The sequence below is a fragment of the Rattus norvegicus genome, chromosome 1 (genome assembly GCF_021556685.1).
Source record: "Rattus norvegicus strain SHRSP/BbbUtx chromosome 1, alternate assembly SHRSP_T2T, whole genome shotgun sequence".
Lineage (NCBI taxonomy): Eukaryota > Metazoa > Chordata > Mammalia > Rodentia > Muridae > Rattus > Rattus norvegicus.
Genome location: NC_141534.1, coordinates 47,722,111 through 47,736,283, shown reverse-complemented (window position 1 = coordinate 47,736,283; position 14,173 = coordinate 47,722,111). Strand labels below are relative to the sequence as shown.

Here is a 14,173-nt window from a genome sequence, read left to right as displayed (position 1 = left end):
AGCTCTATCCTCTTTCTGAAATGACCGCAGGCCCATGGGACTCCCCGGAATTACGGTTATGGTGTCTCCTCCTGCTTGCCTGCTCTGAGGGAATGCTATGTCTGGATGGCACAGTGAGCTTCTCCAAGAAAAACAATACATTGTTAGACACAAAAAGTCATGTGTCCCTTTTCCAATTCCCTAGAACATCCAAACTATGTTCTTTAGTTTGAAATTGGCCCAATGGAGCACATTTCTGCAAAGGCTGAAATGGCAGAGGAACCACCTACAGAGAACAAACACTACTGGGGAGCCCCACCTGCCCCAGGGAGCCCCGCCTGCTCCACCCTGTGCAGTGAGAGCCTCCTCTGGAACACTGCTAACAGCTAACACCACACACAAGCACTAACTGCCTGAACTCTCAGAGCAGCATGAAGATGCGTAAGATTTTTCTTTCATCAACTTGTAAGTTTTTAAGCATTTAAAATGATTTGAGAAGGATCAATCAATGGAAGACAGCTACACTCTTAACCTTTTCATGACAACCATTTAAATCAAGTTCAAGCTACAAATAAGAAACTTTCCAAAGAGTTCATCCAGCAGCCATTCGTCTGGTAGATTTAAGTTCTGCAGAAACCTGCCAACGGGCTAAGATAGGATTAGGGCTGGGCTGAGAACTAGGAAATCAGAACCCAGCTAGGAGACTGCTTGCTCTCCAGTCCCCACACTGGCTACCAATCATCAAATGAACCACAGTATCCAATTCACGGACTTTAATTGTACCATTTGTTTGATATCAATGTTCTTATTTTCAAAATGCACAGCTTATTAAAGACTAACACAAATACAGACAAACCAGAGTCTCTTTCCTTAAAGGCAGGACTCTTCATCCCAAAAGTGTATGTTTTTGATAATAACAAGTTTTCAGCATTCTCTGTAAGGCATCTGCTGTCCTGTTTAACACTCCCTACTCTAAAAATGGCCAGCCTTGAGTACCCTACTCCTTCAAAAGGGCAACTCCACAGACAGACATAGCACTATTTAGCTGACTGGAAAATCAAACTCTTTGCATGTCAATCAATCTCTCCCAACTTTCCTGCTTGAGGAAGATGGGGTCAGGAATTGGGTTTTAATGATTTGAGGAACTTCTAAAACAGCCAATATCTGTAAATCTACCCCACTACCCTACCACTGTGCCTCCTCTCAAGAACTATCAGAACAGCAGGTAAGCAGAACTGTGACGCTGCAGCCCCACCCCCACCCCAATCCACCTGGGGCAAGCTCAACAAAATGGTTCTGTTCAAACTGGGGCATGTGAATGGCTCTTCTCCATGTTCAAGAGGACACTGGTTCTTTTGAAGAAAGAATGAGAGCCTTCATTTTTTGATTACTCCTTTTATATAGTCATTAGTATTTTACTAAGAACATATGTTCTGTACTACAGTGGTTCAAATCACAATGATTAGTGTTTTGTCAGTTACTTTTTTACAAGCAAAAGTATATATGTCTAAGAAAAGAATGCTTGAGCTGTTATTTGCTAAATTATCCAGACTGTCCACTTCTTCCCTAAAAACTCAAGCTCACCAGGGAAAAGCAAATTTGAAGAAAACAAAATGGTATTGAGAATGACAAGTTTCTGCCTTTGTAGATGTCCCACCTACGCAATCGACTGGTGTTACTAACCTAGAGAGGACACAGACTTTCTCGAGGCTAACGCAATACCCCAAGAAAGATCCCCAATGATAAAATGAACAGGTCTAAACCAAGCAGTCAAGACAATCATAAAAACCATAATGAAAGCATTAGCACGTGTCACAAGAAACCTGTCTGAATAACACTAGGGAGCTGATGTACTTGATCACAACTTTGGAAGTTAGGTTAGACTAAAAATTGAGATGTGCCCAAGGTTTGCAAAGTAACAGTATACATGTTAGGGGGTTTGTTGTAACAGACCTTCCAGCCCGTCTTTTCCTAGCATGCTTGCTTCATTTACTCTCAGTATCAGGAGCAAAGAAAACTACAGAGTATACTCAAACTCTAAGCGGCGCTTTCTTAAGGGAGAGAGAGCTTCAGGATAATTTTTATATTACATGCTATATGCCAAGATTTATCAATAATTGAAATCCTCACGTCTAAACTCACACATATCAGCAAGGAGAACTGGATGATTAAGAGCTACAGAAGTGGACAGACACTGCCTAGGGAACTTTGCTCAGAGCTTAGTTTTAGTCCATTAAGTAAAAAGTAAATATTACTGGTCAAGGCCCAAGACAAGAGAACAAGCATAAAATTATCAGCCCTTTGCTTTCTGAGGTAATGGGAGACATTGGCTAAGCCAACTAGAAAATGTTTACTGTATCTGCAACCAAAGATCATCAGGAACCAAATGACCCACACAGACAGACTGACAGGCAGACAGGCAGGCAGGCAGGCAGGCTCTAGCCTGGCATGAAGGCACCCTAAGGATTCAGTTAAAGAGGCAGCTGAAGAATAGTGGGATTGTCTGGACAAATTCTAGCCAACATGTTAAAGGGGAAAAAAATAGGTCACACAGAAAAATGTAGCACCTATCTCATTCTGAGCAAACAAAATTAAGAAATAACTACTGCTAGGTGTGGAGCAAAAGCAAATGGATTAGGGCTCTGAGTTGGAGGCCACCCTGATCCACTGAGTCAGTCCCAGGACAGCCAGGGCTACACAGGGAGATCTTGTCTCAAACAACAAGTATCTTACTACATCTGCTGAGTGTGGATGCTTTCACGGAGATGCTCTAGAGCAGAGGCAGGCAAGCATAGCTCTGTGAGTTCAAGGCTGACCTGGCCTACACAGTAAGCTCCTGGTTGGTGAAACCCAGTGTCCGGCTAATCTTGGCTGTCAACTTGACTGTACTTGGAATGAACTAAAACCTGATCATCGTCTGGACACACGTGAAGGACTGATCTTGAGTTGATTATTTGTTCTAGGAAGACCCAACCAAGTCTGGCTCTTTTGTGAGATCTGGGCTATCCCCTTCTGGTGGCAGCAAAGGTAGAGGAATGTGGAATAAGGAAGCTTGGCTTGCTTGCCCTCCTCTCACTGGCAAGTCTATTGAGTTTATCCAGCTCATGAGCCCCCTTCCTCCCCTGGTGACAGAACACAGTCCTCCCCTGGTGTCAAGACACACTCCTCCCCTGGTGTCAGAACACAGTCCTTCCCAGGTGATAGAACACAGTTCTTCCCTGGTATCAGAACACAGTCCTCCCCTGGTGATAGAACACAGTCCTTCCCTGGTGTTAGAAGACAGACCTTCCCTGGTGTCAGAACACAGTTCTTCCCTGGTGTTAGAACACAGTCCTTCCCTGGTGTTAGAACACAGTCCTCCCCTGGTGTTAGAACACAGTCCTTCCCTGGTGTTAGAACACAGTCCTCCCCTGGTGTCAGAATACAGTCCTCCCCTGGTGTCAGAACACAGTCCTCCCCTGGTGATAGAACACAGTCCTTCCCTGGTGTCAGAACACAGTCCTCCCCTGGTGTCAGAACACAGTCCTCCCCTGGTGTCAGGACACAGTCCTCCCCTGGTGTTAGAAGACAGTCCTTCCCTGGTGTCAGAACACAGTCCTTCCCAGGTGATAGAACAGAGTTCTTCCCTGGTATCAGAACACAGTCCTCCCCTGGTATTAGAACACAGTCCTCCCCTGGTGTCAGAACACAGTCCTTCCCTGGTGTTAGAACACAGTCCTCCCCTGGTATCAGAACACAGTCCTCCCCTGGTGTCAGAACACAGTCCTTCCCTGGTGTTAGAACACAGTCCTCCCCTGCTGTCAGAACACAGTCCTCCCCAGGTGATAGAACACAGTTCTTCCCTGGTGATAGAACACAGTCCTTCCCTGGTGTCAGAACACAGTCCTCCCCTGGTGTCAGAACACAGTCCTTCCCTGGTGTCAGAACACAGTCCTCCCCTGGTGTCAGAACACAGTCCTCCCCTGGTGATAGAACACAGTCCTTCCCTGGTGTCAGAACACAGTCCTCCCCTGGTGTCAGAACACAGTTCTTCCCTGGTGTCAGGACACAGTCCTCCCCTGGTGTTAGAAGACAGTCCTTCCTTCCCTGGTGTCAGAACACAGTCCTTCCCAGGTGATAGAACACAGTTCTTCCCTGGTATCAGAACACAGTCCTCCCCTGGTGTTAGAACACAGTCCTTCCCTGGTGTTAGAACACAGTCCTCCCCTGGTGATAGAACACAGTCCTTCCCTGGTGTCAGAACACAGTCCTTCCCTGGTGTCAGAACACAGTCCTTCCCTGGTGTCAGAACACAGTCCTCCCCTGGTGATAGAACACAGTCCTTCCCTGGTGTCAGAACACAGTCCTCCCCTGGTGTCAGAACACAGTCCTTCCCTGGTGTCAGAACACAGTCCTTCCCAGGTGATAGAACACAGTTCTTCCCTGGTATCAGAACACAGTTCTTCCCTGGTGTTAGAACACAGTCCTTCCCTGGTATCAGAACCACAGTTCTTCCCTGGTGTTAGAACACAGTCCTTCCCTGGTGATAGAACACAGTCCTTCCCTGGTGTCAGAACACAGTCCTCCCCTGGTGTTAGAACACAGTCCTTCCCTGATGTCAGAACACAGTCCTCCCCTGGTGTTAGAACACAGTTCTTCCCTGGTGTCAGAACACAGTCCTCCCCTAGTGATAGAACACAGTTCTTTCCTGGTGTTAGAATACAGATCTTTGGGATCCATCACACACGGAAAACTGGCAACTCTCTAGAACATCCGTGGACTCCAGGACCAAATTGGGCTAAACAAAGAAAAACTCAAGAAGCATTATCTGCTTTTGCTATCTATATGTGATAGGCAGACCTAAGACCATACATTAGAACCATTATACTCTGCTTTAAAAGATCCCGTGAGACACAAAGCCCCAAACATGGATTACATTGTCTTAAGGCATCTTTAAAGAGAAAAGTGATGGCAATAAGGCAGGAAGGCCCAGCCTAAGTGACAACCTACAAGGGGCCGAGTAACAAACTCAGACATGACTAACAGCAGCTTCACAACCCATGAATCCCAGTCTAGCCAAGCCAGCAACTGCATCTCATGAAGTCACACCGTACAAACGCATGCATCAAAGCTGTGACAAAGAGCAGTGTTCCCTGAAGCCATAATTACCTTAATTATGTACAACTTATAAAGCAGCAATATAAACAAAAACATATTTGTAAACCTCACATAGAGACTGTTTAGGCATGTGAAGCCCTGCAGAAGGAAAATAGTGCATTATAGTCCACGTAAATCAAGTCAGTTTCTACCCCAACCAGCCCTGTGCCATCCATATGCATCCAGACTTCCATAAAACCTGGAAGCTCTGCTCTCATAAAAACAAACAGAATGGAAAAAGGATCACAGCAATGTGATTTAAGGACAAGTCTATCAGCCTCTGTGAGCTCAAAAGCAAAACAGTAACAAAACTAGAAAGAAATGCCAGAGCAGATATTCCCTTCCCTTTTTAACAGCGCCATAGAAAGAACAAGATAGGGTGAGAAGCCTGAAATACTCTGCGAAAGTAGGCAAGGTAATCATAAGTGGGTAACAAATTATATGCTGTATGCCTTTATATCTACATAGATATGGACATATAGATATAAATACAGTGATTTTTAAAATAGAATTAGCTGGTTATCAATCACCCATCTGAATAAGGCATGAGGAGTGTGTGTTGGTGATGGTTGAGCTTACAAGCAGCTCCAAGAAAGCAATGTGCACTGTTCCCATGGTCACACTGCACACTGTTCCCGTGGTCACACTGCACACTGTTCCCGTGGTCACACTGCACACTGTTCCCGTGGTCACACTGCACACTGTTCCCGTGGTCACACTGCACACTGTTCCCGTGGTCACACTACACACTGTTCCCGTGGTCACACTGCACACTGTTCCCGTGGTCACACTGCACACTGTTCCCGTGGTCACACTGCACACTGTTCCCGTGGTCACACTGCACACTGTTCCCGTGGTCACACTGTTCCCGTGGTCACACTGCACACTGTTCCCGTGGTCACACTGCACACTGTTCCCGTGGTCACACTGCACACTGTTCCCGTGGTCACACTGCACACTGTTCCCGTGGTCACACTGCACACTGTTCCCGTGGTCACACTGCACACTGTTCCCGTGGTCACACTGCACACTGTTCCCGTGGTCACACTGCACACTGTTCCCGTGGTCACACTGCACACTGTTCCCGTGGTCACACTGCACACTGTTCCCGTGGTCACACTGCACACTGTTCCCGTGGTCACACTGCACACTGTTCCCGTGGTCACACTGCACACTGTTCCCATGGTCACACTGCACACTGTTCACGTGGTCACACTGTTCACGTGGTCACACTGTTCCCGTGGTCACACTGCACACTGTTCCCGTGGTCACACTGCACACTGTTCCCGTGGTCACACTGCACACTGTTCCCGTGGTCACACTGCACACTGTTCCCGTGGTCACACTGCACACTGTTCCCGTGGTCACACTGCACACTGTTCCCGTGGTCACACTGCACACTGTTCCCGTGGTCACACTGCACACTGTTCCCGTGGTCACACTGCACACTGTTCCCGTGGTCACACTGCACACTGTCCCCGTGGTCACACTGCACACTGTTCACATGGTCACACTGCACACTGTTCCCGTGGTCACACTGCACACTGTTCCCGTGGTCACACTGCACACTGTTCCCATGGTCACACTGCACACTGTTCACACTAACTGCCTGCTTTTAAAAAGCCTCTGACAAACACAGACAGACTGCACTGCCTTTTTCATTCCTCCAAAAAAGAACTAATCACAGCCCAACAAGAGACTTTTCTGTAAGACTCATCCCCTTCCTCACAGAAACAAGGGTTTCACAGTGATGTACAGCAGACTCAGTGACAGTGTGTGTCCTCCAGCCATCACAAGGGTACACAGCTGACTTAAGTGGACATGGCATGTACATAGCCTATCAAGTACTACATCCATTACCAACGCTGCTCCTCCAAGATGTAAAGGGAACGGAATGAATTTTACTTAGTGCCAAGTTATAATTTAAGTTAAAAATCATGACTCTCCCAGCTAAAGTTTTATACAAACTGTAACAGAAATTTAACAGCAACAACAATACTTGGAGGTCAAAATATGCTAACAGGAAGTTAAATGTAAAGACTGTCTTACAGATGTGTTCTTTTAGTTAATACAGAAATCTCATTCAACTGGGTTCTCTATTCAAGGGTAAACTGTGGCTGGCATCACCACAGCGCACTGCAGCAACTGTGGTGGCATCACAGACAACTCCCATCACCACACGGCTGCTGGAGCAAACCCTGCACAGGCTGCTCGTCAAATTTTAACTCAACTTTTTGGGTGGAAACCTCTCTATATAAAGAAATAATTCAGATTACTGACATCAGATTCTATGATGCACCCTTCACAAAGCAGAATTTCTTTCTGTTTCAACTCTTGTGCTGACACTTCCGCTCTGTACCGATACCAAAAATTCGACAAGCTAGAAGATCGATCTTGCAAGTTCCTTTCTGCTCACAAAGCCAGCCCTAGAACCTCTGACAGTGGCTGTCTGATACTCTGTACCCGAGCGAGAGACACTGCACATAAAGCAGACTTAACAGAACCACAGCGCTCTCAAGGAAGACGCCTAAAAGCTAACAGTTCTTCAATAAATCTGAAACCTAGAAACTTCTCTCCTGTGTGTGATATAAAACAGAGCAGACAAAACAATTGTTTTCAGAACCCTTTAACTCATTATGTTTTCCAATCAGCACAGTAATGTCTTACTGGTAGACTCGATGGTCTTTCCTGTTGTATTAAATTCAAGTCTTCGTGGTTGGATTTTCCAGGGGCCAGAGGAGGCTGAGCTCTAGTTCCATAGCCTTCCTGAGACATGTCCTAGACAAACACAAACACACAATCCTTCATCAGTATCTCCAGTGTTAAGTTCATGCATTAGACAAAATGAGCAAGAGCCGATCATGATTAAAATCAAGGGATGTTACATTTTTTAGCCAATACTTAAACATGTGACAGCTGTCATTTAATACTTTAACAAAAGCAAAAACAGTGATGAGTCAATGACAAATAAATGAGAATAGCAGGCACACTGAATGTGAGACTGCACAGTGGAGCCGCAGTTTTGTGGGCTAGAGGAGAGTTGTCACTATGCAGGGCAAACCCCAGTCAAAGCTCACTGCCTTACCTAATCCTAAACTGGGATATATTGCTTAATTATTCTAACAGGTAAGAGGGTATGGGGAAGACCTCACTGCTAGTCCAGGCTGGCCTTGAATTTGTGATGATTCTTCTACCTCACCCTCCCCAGTGCTGGGATTACAGGGTGAGCCACCATGTTTGTATAGCTGAACTATGATTTTGGTCAAATGTTATTTCAACTTTAAAAAGTAATCCATGACAATGTTATTTATAGCTGAATCTTAAAATGCCCGTCTAAATACCCACAGAACAGAATGAGTTTTTAGAAAACCAACGAACACCCAGGTACGGATGGTCCCACAAGCCTATGTGGCGTCATCTTTAGAAAACCACATTAAAGAACAAAAGCTAGTGCAGAGGGTGGGAGAGTAGGGGAATGGGGGCAAAATACAACAAAACACCTGCTGAAAGCTGAGAAAGTCAGCCTTTCCCTCAGCTCTCAGGCTGCACGGTTTGGTGTACACAATCCAAATGCTGCCCCACCTCACAGACCCTGCATAGCCGGTCTTGGCTACTTAATACTTGCTCACTGGACCAGAGAGGGGCCAGAGGCTAAGAGCCTATTGCACAGCTTCTCACGTGGCTCCGAAAGCTGAAGAACCAGTTTCTAATGGGAGAGGGAAAATAAAGAGAATGAGAAAATACTACCATCAAGTAAAATGTTCTCCCTTTCTCTGTCAGTTCAAACAGGCCTTTAAAACCATATACAATTCTATCCTATTAACTAGTACATGCGAAATTAATGTTTATTAGCACAATTCTGTAAGAAGCGCCTGCCCCACCCCATTCTCACACTGCAAATTCCTTGGCTTCTTAAGCCAAGAGCTGGTACTGGAAAGTCCACGAGCTACACAAACTGGATTTTACCGGCCAGCACCAGCCAAGGGTCAGTGCAAGCTGTCTTTAAACTGGCTCTAAGATAAAGGTGTGTGCCCGAGAACAGCATTCCAGACTCTTATAAAAATCTCTAACAAAACTAAGAAGCCTAGCAGAGCAGGTGCCTAGTCCGTACTTCGATGTACAGTACCTGCCCTTCCAGACCGGCTCCCCTGCGGCTGCCTGGGTTTACTGGGAGCCACATCAGGAGGAGGTGGGAGTGACACCTGCCACCCAACCACCACAGAAGCCACAGCTCTACAATCTGGTTGCTTACAGAGGGTGACACTTTGGTTTGTGGGGGCTGAGCAGGAGTCGGAAGATGATTATCACCTTACCCTCCCCCACCCCCCACAGACAGAGGCTTCTCCCTGTCTCAAAGAAGCCCTGCTATGTGCCCTGGAGTTCCCTGAGAGCAACAACCAGGGTTCCAAGTCAAGTGGGGCAAGAGGCCACATTCAGGGGTCTTCGCCCTGCTACAGAGAGCACATGTGCAAGGTTACCTCACAAAGTCAAGGAAACAGTAGCCCCTGTTCCTCAGCACATGTGCAGAGTATCTGGGAGCCCACCCTTCTTCAACCAGCTTCAGCCAGGAGCCACCATGGGCTACCAGGCCCTAGGCTTCGATGCTTCTCTCCACAGCAAAATGAACTGTTTCTTAGATGGCAGGAGGAAGATATAACTACAGTCAGCACCCACTGCAACTCAGACAGTGCCTATAACATAAGCAGCCAGGAGGCCACAGCCGAAAGCCATCAGAAACACCATAGCCTTGCCAGTCACTCTTAAGGCTTTAAATGTTCAAAATCATCAGATTCCACCAAAATTTTAAGTCCTATTTCTAACCACAGAAACTAAATGTAGTTGGAAATAAAATCAAAATCCAATTTCATGAGAATGGCTGAATAGCGTTTGTTCTGCCTCAGGTGGTGTTTGAGTATAAGGGCTGACTGAACAGTGGGAGTTCTAGCCTGTGACAGCCATCTCCTGAAGGTCATGTGCAGAAGTAAGTGCGGAATGCACTGTGACACAGTTACAGCTTGGATGGGAGGCTGCAGAGCTAAGGGTGGACAGGAGGGGACAGGCAGATGAGGGAATTGCAGAGCATGACATGAAATTCAAAAGAATCAGTGAAAGTTAAATGAAAAAGAAAAGATCATGTGCAGAGGGACCATGTGGTCTATAATAAAGACAGAAGCTGAGGCAGGAGGATTGTGAGTTCAAAACCAGACAGGGGTACACAGGAAGGCCCCGTCTATCTATCCCTTAACTCACCACCCTGTTACTACCCTTCAGGGAGTACTTTGTGCCTCAAGGAAGTAAACATAACTCAATGAGCGACAGAAGATAATGCCAATAGCAGGGGGACGCAGCTAGCACTGTCTTTTGTATATTTTTAAAAGCACAGGTTTACATTTGAAATCATTGCCATCTTTGATTATTTATCATTCTAAGCCAGCATATACATATGAACACACAATAAATTATCTGCCAATCATATAAGAAGTCAAGGCTCTTCCCAAACAATGTACTGTGACAATTCCATAGTGCACAAGAACCAAGTAAGGAATGTGGTCTGTGATCTCTGAATGTTGCCACATCTCACCTACAGACTTGACAAAAGATGGGCTCTGAAGCATCTTCACATAATGAATCAGAAATAACTGGGAAGCTTACACACATCGTGGACGGACAGGGTCAAGCACGTACACACGCTCAGAACCTTTGAGGGCTCGGATAATCAGAGTCCATGACTGAATGCATGAGACGGACCACTCCATTTGTTGGGTTCACTGTCATTACAGCATGAAGCAAGGTCAGCTGGAACACAGCAGGACCCCAATTTACCAAGAGTGGGAGTGGAGAATCAGGAGAGCTGGCCCAGCCACTCACGCTTGTCTGCTGTGAGGTAGGGTGGGTGCAGGGGTGATTCCTCCCACCCCTGTAGTAGGAAGAGCTGACCCCACCTCCTGCCAATGGAGGCACTGGGTGGCCTAGCCAGAACAGTCAGCACTTTAGTGCTCACCCTGGGGACAAGGGAGAACCAATACGCTGCCCAGCTCAGCTGCCACCCAGGCCCAGATCCACCCCCAAATCTATATCATCTTCAGGAGAGTGAGCTGCAGGATCTCCATGACAAGGCAACAAACAGCAGGATGACCCAGAGGAGGCCAGAAAAAGCCCAATGTTGATGCTGTCAGAGAAGTTGGACCAATAGCTCATCACAATGAACGTTTGCAAGTGAAGATGTGTGGACAGAGGGGGACACACTGTGACACACTACAGTGCTGTGGGACAAACTATGATACCCTAGGGCTTCCACGATGAAGTGTTTTCTATGCTTTGTGTTTTGCTTGTTTGTTTGCAGGTCTCCTTTTGGGGAGGAGGCTGCAAGGACAAAAGGTGAATAGGACTGATGGGGAAGAGGAGCAGGACTGGGGCGTGCATGTGAAACTCAGAGAATCAATACAAAGAGTAAACGAGAAGCTGTCCTGAGCATCTAGTACATAAGTCACTTGGTTTTGTGGCTCTGGGAAAGAAGAGGACTCTAGGGGAGAGAAGAAAGTTGGAGTGACTTCCACAACACAAGTTCAAAAGCTAGAGAGGTGAAGAGTGAAAAGATGGCGGCCTTCCTAGTCCCTGTTCCTCCATAGGGGGTACGACACTTATTTTTTAAAACCATCCATCTATCCTTAGCTGTTCTCTAGGTATAAGTTACAAGCTGAACATTTACATCATCTTTCCTTTATTTACAGGTGGAAAGTGCTCCCTGTAGATAGGTGAGCTGGCTTTCCTCCCCTTCACAGTAGCCCAAGGTGATCTACAGGTGTGACTACACAGTACCACACTGGTTTAGCCACCCCACTGATCTATATTCATGCTGTTTCCCGTCTCCCTTTACTTCCTACAGCATTGTAGTGAGCAATGTCATGCATACATATTTCATGGGAAACATCCCAATAGCACTATTCTCTACCAATGCGAATCCATCACAGGGCTGAGATGATGAACACTGACAGATGCTAGCAAAGTGCTCCTAACAAAGGAAGTGGCAATTTACACTCCAGTCCATCATTATTGAACAACACAAACAAGATGTTTATGTTAGCATTACAATATCTAACACAACATAAAAAGTAGCCAAGTGGGGGTTGGGGATTTGGCTCAGTGGTAGAGCGCTTGCCTAGCAAGTGCAAGGTCCTGGGTTCGGTCCCCAGCTCCAAAAAAAAAAAAAAAACCAAAACCAAAAACAAAACAAAAAAAGTAGCCAAGTTAGCACAGCAGAGAGGTACACACCCCACCCCCAACATCACCAAAAAAACCAAACAGACTGTAAACCAAAAGGAATGGGATGATGGAGGTGGAGGACAGCAGTCACAGCAAAACAACGGCAGAAGAACTCAACAGGACATGGACAGGAGCATACTCAAAGAGCAGCAGCCTGCAGGTTTAATGGCCCAATAGAAAGCCAGGGATAGAAACATAAAGTAACTTGGGAGGCGGGTGGTGGTGGTGGTGGTGGTGGTGGTGGTGGTGGTGGTGGTGGTGGAGGTGGAGGTGATGGAGGAGGAAGAAGAGGAAGAGGAGGAGGAGGAGGAAGAAGAGGAAGAAGAGGAGGAAGAGGAAGAAGAGGAGGAAGAGGAGGAGGAGGAGGAAGAGGAAGAGGAAGAAGAGCAGCAGCAGCACAGTAGTACAATGATTGCATACAAACACACTAGGGGAGGGGGAGATTGTTTAAAACTCTGAGTACAGGAAGAATATCTGAGCAGCTTCATAATTCCAGCGTCACCCAGGCCAGAATCTCTTGCTTTCTCTGTCTCCCTACTTTGGAAACTGCCATCATCCAATAAACAAATCTCCTAGGCCTAAGGCGTTTCACTGGGGCAGTGAAGAAGATACACCACAGACCCAGGACAGACTGCAGGTCCTAGCAGATGAGCCCTATGAAGAAACCTCACATGTCCCTAGATAAAGAAACTGGGGGTGTCCTTTACCAAAGGCCATACAGGATAGCTCTTTACCCCTCACCACCTCAGGGAGCCTGACTGGAAATAACAAGAGAAGCCGACATTCCCAAGAGGCTTTGCAAAGAGCACCCCATCTACAGGACATCTCCTTTCTGGCCCTTGCTGTTACACACCATGCAGTGAAAACTTGCATGATCTGCTTGTTCACGTGCAGTCACAGGCTGTGGGCAAGAGTGATGGGCAATGACTTTCTACAGCTGTTTGCAGACAACAGAAAGCTTCAAGAACTATTGCATGGTAAACGATTTTTTTCACCTTTTAAGTTATTTTTCCTAAATTTGTGTCTTTATCAGCTTCAAGATTTTACATGCTGACCACCTTAAAAACACTTATAACAGTATCGTGACTAAAAAGTTCAAATACAAATTCCCTTTCACAAATTACAATGGAAGAGCCCTCTCTCTGCCTTCCACCAATCTGTAGTTAAGGCCTTAGGGAAGCCAGACACAGAGGCCCATGACTTCAAGCTGGTCCCATCCATCTTTGTTACAAGTCCCCACAATGACCCCAACACTGACCAAGCATCCACTTCTCTCCTTTATCGTAGAAACATGTAGGGAAATTCACCCTTCACATCACATACTACTTAGAAGCCTCTACCTCTTCCTCCTATTTCAGCCTTACCTCCCAAATATGTCTTAGGTGGCTCACACATCTGTCATTTCCTCTGTGCCCATGCACATCCACCCCAACCCCAACACACATCTTGTTCATCCTTTGTCTTGCTAGCTGGAGCCCCTGTCTATTAGGCACCCTCTAGTACAGCCTCGTACCCACTTCAAGACCTATAGATTATTTACTTCCTGTGACAATTCTGGAAATGCTTCCTCGTGCCAATGGAACCAGATCCATGGTGTGTGGAGAACAGCCCTTCATGCCCTCAGATAGCTGACCCTCAATGGCTGTGTTCAATGTCACCCCTTACAAGTCCTAGTCTCACCAGGCCTTAAAAGGGCTGCTCCCTCCACCTCTGAACCTCAGATCTCCCTACGTCCTCCGGGGATGTCTAGGCTACCTACAGAGTCCTGCCGGAAGGATCTTCAAAACCTGAGACA

At 46.5% G+C, this 14,173-nt stretch overlaps 1 protein-coding gene across 11 annotated transcripts in view; it reads right to left on the bottom strand.

The window, feature by feature from the left end:
* Arid1b (AT-rich interaction domain 1B) overlaps positions 1-14,173 on the bottom strand; it is a 356,041-nt gene that overhangs the window by 212,768 nt on the left and 129,100 nt on the right. For 8 of the 11 annotated variants that reach the window (XM_087642968.1, XM_087642981.1, XM_087643042.1 and 5 more), the window contains 1 exon segment: positions 7,783-7,893. The exons of the other annotated variants lie outside the window; for them this stretch is intronic. In XM_087642968.1, coding sequence (XP_087499094.1) covers positions 7,783-7,893 — 111 coding nt within the window. 11 annotated transcript variants of the gene reach the window in all.